The following is a 7,957-nucleotide window of genomic DNA, read 5'->3' on the forward strand; positions in this document are numbered from 1 at the left end:
GGAGGGAGCCCCCGGAGCTGCCCCGGGTCCCGCAGCTGCTGCCGGGGTGGATCTGCAGTGACTTTGGGGTGTCTTCGTGCGTTCCCGAGGGAGTCGGAGGCTCTTGAGCATCCCCGGGGAGCAGCGCTTGTGCCGGTCCTGCAGAGCAGTGGGAGGTCAAGCTAGTCCCAGATGGTTCTGCTGTGTTTGCAGCGGTTGTTTTCCTTCGGTTTGCCTTGTTTTCTGGTTACTTTACTTCCAGGGCATGCAGACGGATGGATGAGAGAGGGGCTTTTGGGAGACCGGTGGGTCTAAGGTCCCGCGGGGATTGTGCCCCCCCTCCCCGGAGCTTCTGTGGCGGTGGAGAGGTTTGGGGAGGTGAGGTTGTTCACCTGCTCACCCCGTCACGGAGGTCGGCTCGTTCTGCCCGTCCTGTCCTGTTGATGGTGGTTGTCGCTTCCTCACAGTCCGCAGAGCGTGCGGCTCTCGGGGAGCCACGGGCGAGATGGCCCCGTGCCCCAGGCCCACCCTGCTCTGGCATCCTGCTCGCTGGGTTCCCAGCCCTGGAGAGCTCCCCTGCGCCTCAGGTGTGGTGCTGGGTTTGTTCCGGCGCCGTCCCGCCGGCCGTGGGAATGCCTCGGTCGGGAATGCCTCGGTCGGGAATGCCGCGGTAGGGTTACGTCTGGGCGCTGGCAAAGATCAGCCTCTCCCCAGGGGAGCGAGGGGTCCCTGTTCTGCAACATTTGTAGGAGGATTTTTGACCCAGGATAAAGGATTTCTGTTACATAGTAAATGGGCAAACATCCTGCAACATGGCCCAGTCTTTTCTTGAGTCAGGTTCATCATCAACTTTGTAGCTTTAGACAGCGTCTGCTTTGAAATGAGGGCTTCATCCCTTTGATGGGAAGCCCTGTGGAACCCGCAGTCAAGGTATTATTTCCTAAAACTACCATGAGATCATCTTTCGACAAACAAACCCGAGCTGTAGCAGGTGACTCCTTAATCTGAAATTGAAATAATGTGTCTCCTCTGTGCATCAGGGATTCTACCACGTTCTGTTCCTTGTCTTAAAACACTTTTGTTTTTTGCATAATACGTTTGAAATCTGCTTGTGCGAAATCTGTATGGAAGAGGATGGAAAACAGCATCTACTGGACAGATCTCTTGCTCTTAAAGCTTGTTTCACATCATGGAACAGTCAATTGGGACTTTCCAGGTGTTGCCATGCTGGTGCCGAGCAGACTGAATAGACGGGGATGGACACAAACAGAGCACAGCACATGCCAGAGAACTCTCTCTTGATGCAAATGCACTGCCAGAGCACACGCTTTGGCTGCAGTGACCTGTCTTTCAGGCTTTTCTGTGCTGATGTTCTGTTTATCTGTGGTATTTCCTTGTCAGCCCAGGTGGAGGGTGGCCTGGGAGTGACATACCAGCTTGCTGGTGCAGCTCTGGGTGCCCAGCACAGCCTGCGAGCAGGGGCTCAGCCCTTGGCACCACAAGAAGCTGTTTGTCAGTGGACTTTTTCCATAGCCCCAGCTGGTGCTTACCTGGTGTCAGGCAGTGCGTGGGCAGGGCAGATCTGCCTGCTCTGACCTGGTAATGCTCTTGAGCTCGCTCCACGTAATTGACCAGTCCTTAATAAAGAGCACTGCTGATTGCAGGAGTTTTTAATTTTGCAGCTGGTCTGCCCTTTCCTCCCCCAAAGCCACACAGAGCGAGCTCTGGCTTGGTGAGGACGTGCAGGGCAGGTGATGACCGTGGCTGACAGCTGGTGGGGTTGGGGCAGATTGTAGGTTGTCTGATGGGACCTGTTGCGGGGAGAAGGACCAGGGCTCTCCCAGCTCTAATCACACTTTGTGTCCCTGCCTACCCTCATCCTGTGCCCAAATGTCTCCATGGACTGCCAGAAACGAGAGTGCCAAGCACGCGTGGAGTGTGCTGGGGGTACAGACACCACTGATGAAAGCCTGCTCCTTTCCATAGCCCCAGTGTGGGAAATGTCCCCGGGCTGGCAGGGATCACAGCCAGCTCTTGTCTGCAGTACCCACGCACTGCGCTGGCGTTTCGGCCAGGGAGCATTGGTTTGAAAAGCCCCTTTTGTGGTGTCTGCTCCTTGCTGGCCTGGAGAGCAGTGTGACCCCGGCATGGGGACTGCAGTGGGACAGCTCTGCCCACAGGCTGTGGCCTCTTGGCCATCCTGCTCAAGGCTCACTTTTCCCTATGGCCTTTCCCAACTCGGTGGCTCTGCTCCCTTGGCTGGCCCCCACGGGTGCGTGGCTGGGGCAGCCCCTGCGGCAAGGTCAGGCAGCCGCACTCTTCCTCCAGGAGGAAATCCTCCAGCTGCCTTGTGTGGCTGGTATTTCTCGCTTTTCTGTTTCCTCCTTTCCCTGCTGGGATTGCAGGATGCCCGCAGGCTTTGGCTTGGTAGGTTGCCAGGGAGTTAAACCCATGATTATCGTTCCTGTTTCCTTGCAGTGCTGTGGGTGCAGGCCGGCGAGCGTCCTCCTTGGGGCATGAATAGTAGTTCCTGCTAGGATTAGATTCCTCCCGGCAGGAAGTACGTCCCAAGGATCTTGTCCTGCCTGAGGATTGTTTTCCTCTTTCTTTGCCATCTTTCTTACACAGAGTTGGGTCCTCTGTGTTTCCAGCATGACCCTGTGCAGCATTGGAGGAAGGCAAGTTAACTGCTATTCTATGATAGAAGTGAAGAATCTGCCTCTGAAAGGTGCCACAGTTTCTCCCCACACTGGGAATTCCAAAGTAGGAAAGGAGCAGCAGGAAGCACTCCGCAGACGTGTGAAGACATAACCTTCTACCCCCTTGCTGAGTGTTACCTTGGTTTTGGATGGGCAGCATGGCCTTGGCCCCGCTGTCTCTGTGCAGTTCTAGCCCTTTCTCAACTGGTGTGATGCTTCTTTTCCAGCCCTGAGTTGCAGTCTGGCTGGTTTGGTTAATGTATCATTTTGCTGGGGGTGATCTGTAGGTGTACAGCTGAGCAGAGGGATGGAGGATCTAGTTAGTCCTGATGGCACTTTGACTGAGTAGCTGTTGTTTTCTTGCCTGCCCTTTCAGCCTACCCCGGGGCTGTTCTCACTATCCCAGCAGCCTTTCTTCCAGCTAGGAAAATCTTTAGGCTTTAGAAGGTACGTCTGAAAGCAGAGTTACATTTGCAGCACATGAATTTAGGAAGAAAATACCTGTGTCCTGAACTGGGTAAATGCATAACCACAGAATGGTTTGGGTTGGAAGGGACCTTTAAAGATCATCTCATGGGCAGGGACACCTTCCACTAGACCAGATTGCTCCAAGCTCCGTCAAACCTGGCCTTGGACACTTCCAGGGTTGGGGCAGCCACAGCTCCTCTGGGCACCCTGTGCCTCCTGACCCTCACAGGGAAGGATTTCCTCCTAACATCCAATCTAAATCTCCCCTCCTTTAGTTTAAAATCATTCCCCCTGTCCTTTCACTCTCTGCCCATGTAAAACATCAGCCCATGTGCTCAGCAAAAGACAAGGGCACAGCTCTTGCCTCTTGGCACCATTAACTGCTGCTGGGGCACAGGGCAGCCCTGTGCTGCCTGCACCCATCTGCTCTGCACTGTGCCCTAGGGTTTCCTGCTGCCTATTCCATCACCTTTCCTTCCGCCATCAACCTTTCCTCGTGACCTTTTCCTCCTCCTTGGTGTCTCTGGTGATCTCTCATCTTCAGGGCACGTCTCTCAGAGTGTAGTTTAGGCATCTGTTAGTGCTCTCTGGTTCAGGGTGATGGTTTTATAGCAGGAGTGTGGGTGGCTCTGGCTGGAGGTGCGTGGATCACCACATATCTAATGGGACTGGAATGAGAAATCAGGGACACAAAGTGCACTTTTCCAAGAAACATTAGGCCTCCTGTGTGCTTCTGTGGGTGGATAAAGCCCTGCAGCCTGCCCCCAGCAGCCCCCCTGCCAACTGCTGTGCTCTGTCCCTTCCAGACTCTCTGTATGTCTCCGAGTACTTCTCTCAGAGTGCACAGAAGCTGTCCTTCTACAGCTGGTATGGGAATGCCAAGCTCTTCCACTTCCACGTGCCAGAAGACACTGTGCTGCTACGTTGGCTCCTGCAGGCATCCCGGGGGAAAGGCCCTGAGTGCACCAGCATGGAGATCACTGTGTATGTATGTCCCTGTGCCAGGGCTTGTCCTTGTGGGCTTCTTGTCCCCTTGTCCCAGTCACTCGTGGCTGGGGCTGGTTGGTGGTGGAGGCTGGGCCCTTCAGTTGCGGGAGCTGTAGTTTCTTCATGCAGTAGCACTGAATCTGTGTTTAAACCTGTAGGAGTGTTTTATGTTCATGTTACCAGTGGCTCTGGGGCTGCCTCTCTGGTGTGGTGTCCAAGAGACCCCTTAGGACACTGGAGAGAGCTTCACAGTGAGGCAGATGTGCTGCTCAGAGGTGCTCCTGGCCTGGCAGAACCTGCACATGGTGCCAAAGGATGTGGCAGGACTACAAGGAACTTGAGCAGACCTAAACTGGTTGGAGATGGGCAAACTGCCCAGTAGATAAGAACTGAGGAGATCTTGGGGCACTTTTTGAGGGGTGTGGCTGAGTGTGGAGCAGAGGTGGGAGAGGAATGTGGTGTCCTGTGGATACAAGAGCATGTGAAGATTGCAAACTCAATCTCAGGGAAAGAAATGCTGCTTAAAGCAGTACTTGACTTGTTGAAGGATTTGAGGTCAAAAACTTGCCCAATTTTGAGCTTTATCTTTGGAGGACATCAAGCTTCCTCAGCAAGTTGTGCCCATGGAGTCACATGGGTCTCTAGCACCCGTTCCACAGAGATCTGGGAGTGACTGAAGCTGCTTGGCTTGTGCTTCCCTGGTCTGTCCTGGGCAGAGACTGGCGCTCTTAGTTGTTCCTGAGCAGCCTGGCACAGATGATCCTCCTACTTTCTGCTTCCCAGAAAGGTTTCCAGTAGTTTGGGGGCATGAGGGACAAGGCAGCAGCTAAACAATAATCCAAGAAGTGATGGCTAACCCAGATAAGCTCCAAGGGGTAATAACATATCACCTGTCATGTTTGCTTGCTGGACCTGTTGCAGTGCAGTCCAAAAGCAATCAAATTAAATGCCAAATTGACTGAATAAATATCTCCCATGTTCCTTAGCTGTGTGTGTTTCTGCTGCTTCAAATGCTGGGCTTATCTGGAAAGCAGAAGTGCTGCTGTACTGAAGTCTGTAATATGGGTCTTCCTTGGAAAGTGCCTTTTCAGTCTGTCTGTCTGCCTTCCTTAAAAGAGGAAACGCGAAGATGCAGATCTTAGCTAGAAAATAAAAGGTCTCTGTGGACGATTTTCCCTATATGGGGCATTTGCTGATGGTTATAAAGCAGTAGTCTGTGGGTGGGGCTTAGCCTTAGTAAGTGTTGGAAATTTGCTTACAGGCTTGATGGAACCATGTAAATCTTAATCAGCTGCCAAGTGAAACCAATCGCTAAATAAATCCTGGATAAGCTAATAGCAGCCAGTCCTCACCAGAGGAAAATGATAACTGCACTTGAAAATGTGGGGTTTTCAGCCTGCTCCCTTTCCAATCCCAGGCCAGCCAGGGTGTCCCCTAGTTAGTTTGTATCCCAGGTTAGCTTGCCAGTGTCCCTACATCCCTGGCTTTACTCAGACCATGGTTTCTCTCGCAGGCACTTTCGCCACGGAGCCCCTCCCGTCATTAACCCGCTGGGCACTCGCTTTCCTGCCAACGCCACCGTCCGTCCCTCCTACAACATCAGCATCACCCTCAGCAGTGCTGTGCAAAACACCACCTTTGTGAACGTCACCACCCCTGCTGCTGGGGACTGGTTCATTGCTGCCCACCTGCCCGAGGCTGCGGGCAGGATTGAGGTGAAGGTGAGGGTCCTGCCCTGCGCTCTGCCCCGGGTGTCTCATCACAACCACGGCTGACCCCTGTGCTCTCCCCTCCTGCAGGGTTTCTCCACTCCATGCCCCTATATGTTCCAGGCAGATATGTTTGTGCTCAGACTCACTGATATGCCTGTCCTGGAGCCTGGTGTCCCCATGCCACACACCGTTGTCTCGCCTGCTAAGCCACTGCATGTCAAGTGAGTGGGAGCAGCGGGTGGGCAACTGAGGGCATGGCGGGGTGGGATTTCCCACATGAGCTGCTTAGGGGAAAGCCAGTGTTGTTCCCACATGGGGCTGAAGCTGGGGGGTCTCTGAGCTTGCTGCTCAGAGTGGTAGGGTCTGCACGGGGAGCACACGAGCACCCTCCTCCGACTCTTCCCAGCTGATCACAGATTCAGCCGCAGAATTTTAGTTCTTCCAGATGTTTGCCTTGGGAAGGATTTTCACAGCACCAACCAGGGCAGTCTAGTTCTTGTCACAAAGCCCTGGGGACCTGGCTTGTGCTAAGAGTAGAAGCTCTGCAAACTGCTGCCCCCTCCTCCCGCAGGGTCTTCGTTCCCAAACACGCTTCAGGGATGCGGTTCCAGCTGAGCAGCTGCGTCACCAGCGAGCAGAGAGCCTGCAATGTGCGGGTGCTGCTGGGCTCCATCACCCTGCCCCAGTCCTTCCAGAGGAGCCTCACCTGCACCGGGAGCATCAACTGCAGCCTGGCCCTGGATTCGCCCCCCTGGGAGAAGTGGCTGCAGATCATGGTGGAGAGTCTCGGCACCACCAATGCCAGCGTGTCCCTGGAGATGCTGGCTTCTTTCACAGGTGTGAAATTCCATGTTCTTTAGCTGTAAGGGAAGGACCAGAGGGAACTCTGTGTGTGCTATGTCTTCCTTGGGTCTCTGGGTGCCTGGCTGTGGTGGCCTATGCTCCCCAGCATGCTGGTTGCCTCCTCTTGGAGGCCCTAATTTTTGCTTTGAGGTCTAAATTGAAAAGTCCGGTGTTCACCCCAGAGAGGCTTTTGCTAGAGCTGCCTGTTTTGGAAACACCTGAAAAGTTCAATGTTATTTTTCCAAAGGTTGGTTGGGAAGCAGTGGGTGGCTTAAAATCTGGTGGGGAAAATAGCTTTGGGTGGTAGACCAGACTAAGGCTATGTTGACTACTAATTGGCCAAGAGCAGGCTACAGGCAGGAAACCACCTCACAGAGGTTTTCTTGGGGAAATGTCTGCGGTTGTTGTAAGGGGATGTCACCATTTCCAGTGGCACCTTGTGGCTCAGGTGGTCACAAGGTCCCTGTGGCTGTGATAGGCACCTTTGCACCTATTCCATGACCATAATCCCTGTTTGACTGCTGGAAGCTCACCAACTAGGTACATTTTTAAAGTTTTCTTCTGCTGGGGGTTCTGCTACCTCCTCTTCAAAGCAGAGCCTCATCCTGTGTGCTGGAAGACCTGGCACTGGCAGCAGAGATCTTAGAGGGTAGCACTGGTGTCTCTGGGAGCAGTGGACAGCTCCAGCAGTGGGAATCCAAGTGTCCCATTCGGCTCCATCTGCCACAGTGTGATGTGCCCATAGCTCCACTGGGTTGGCTTCTCCCTCCTGCTCAGCTTTGTTTGCTCACATATGGGGATCTGGGAGAGGCTTTTGTGCAGCCTGTGGCTGTGGGACAGCTGAGTGCTGAGCTCTGCTGCTGGTGAGTGAGCACTCCCTGGGCACATTGACAGTGCTGTGTTATCCCTTCTTCTCTTCCCCCTTCCCTGCAGCTCCAGGGTGCTTCCACCCACTCTACCACTGTCTGGCTCCCTTCAGTGTCCCAAATTGTGGGTGGTCCCCCTGCAAAAATAGTGCCTCAGGGACAGTTCATGCAGGGCATGAACCATCTGAAACCCCCAGTTTGTGCTGTCCCTTGGAGCGCTGGAGCTGCTGGGGCCCTGCCTGGGTGAGGTGCTAGACCTGGCTGTGCTGATTCCTCTCCTTTTTTGCTCTAGTTTGCAGACCAGGAAGCACCAGTTCTTTCCTTAACTTCATCAGCCTAAACCAGAGCCAGGCTGGTGCCAGACCAGCATCAGCAGGCAGCTCTGCTCCCGCTGCGGGGGAGG

The 7,957-nt window shown here is 54.0% G+C and overlaps 1 protein-coding gene across 1 annotated transcript in view; it reads left to right on the forward strand.

Moving 5' to 3' along the window:
- TMEM8A (transmembrane protein 8A) overlaps positions 1-7,957 on the forward strand; it is a 16,087-nt gene that overhangs the window by 293 nt on the left and 7,837 nt on the right. Inside the window, exons 2-6 of the mRNA XM_017741225.1 lie at positions 3,865-4,130; positions 5,647-5,854; positions 5,933-6,066; positions 6,417-6,682; positions 7,847-7,909. Coding sequence (XP_017596714.1) covers positions 3,865-4,130; positions 5,647-5,854; positions 5,933-6,066; positions 6,417-6,682; positions 7,847-7,909 — 937 coding nt within the window. The remainder of the gene's footprint in view (positions 1-3,864; positions 4,131-5,646; positions 5,855-5,932; positions 6,067-6,416; positions 6,683-7,846; positions 7,910-7,957) is intronic.

Source organism: Corvus brachyrhynchos, unplaced genomic scaffold, assembly GCF_000691975.1.
Source record: "Corvus brachyrhynchos isolate BGI_N302 unplaced genomic scaffold, ASM69197v1 scaffold58, whole genome shotgun sequence".
Classification (NCBI taxonomy): domain Eukaryota; kingdom Metazoa; phylum Chordata; class Aves; order Passeriformes; family Corvidae; genus Corvus; species Corvus brachyrhynchos.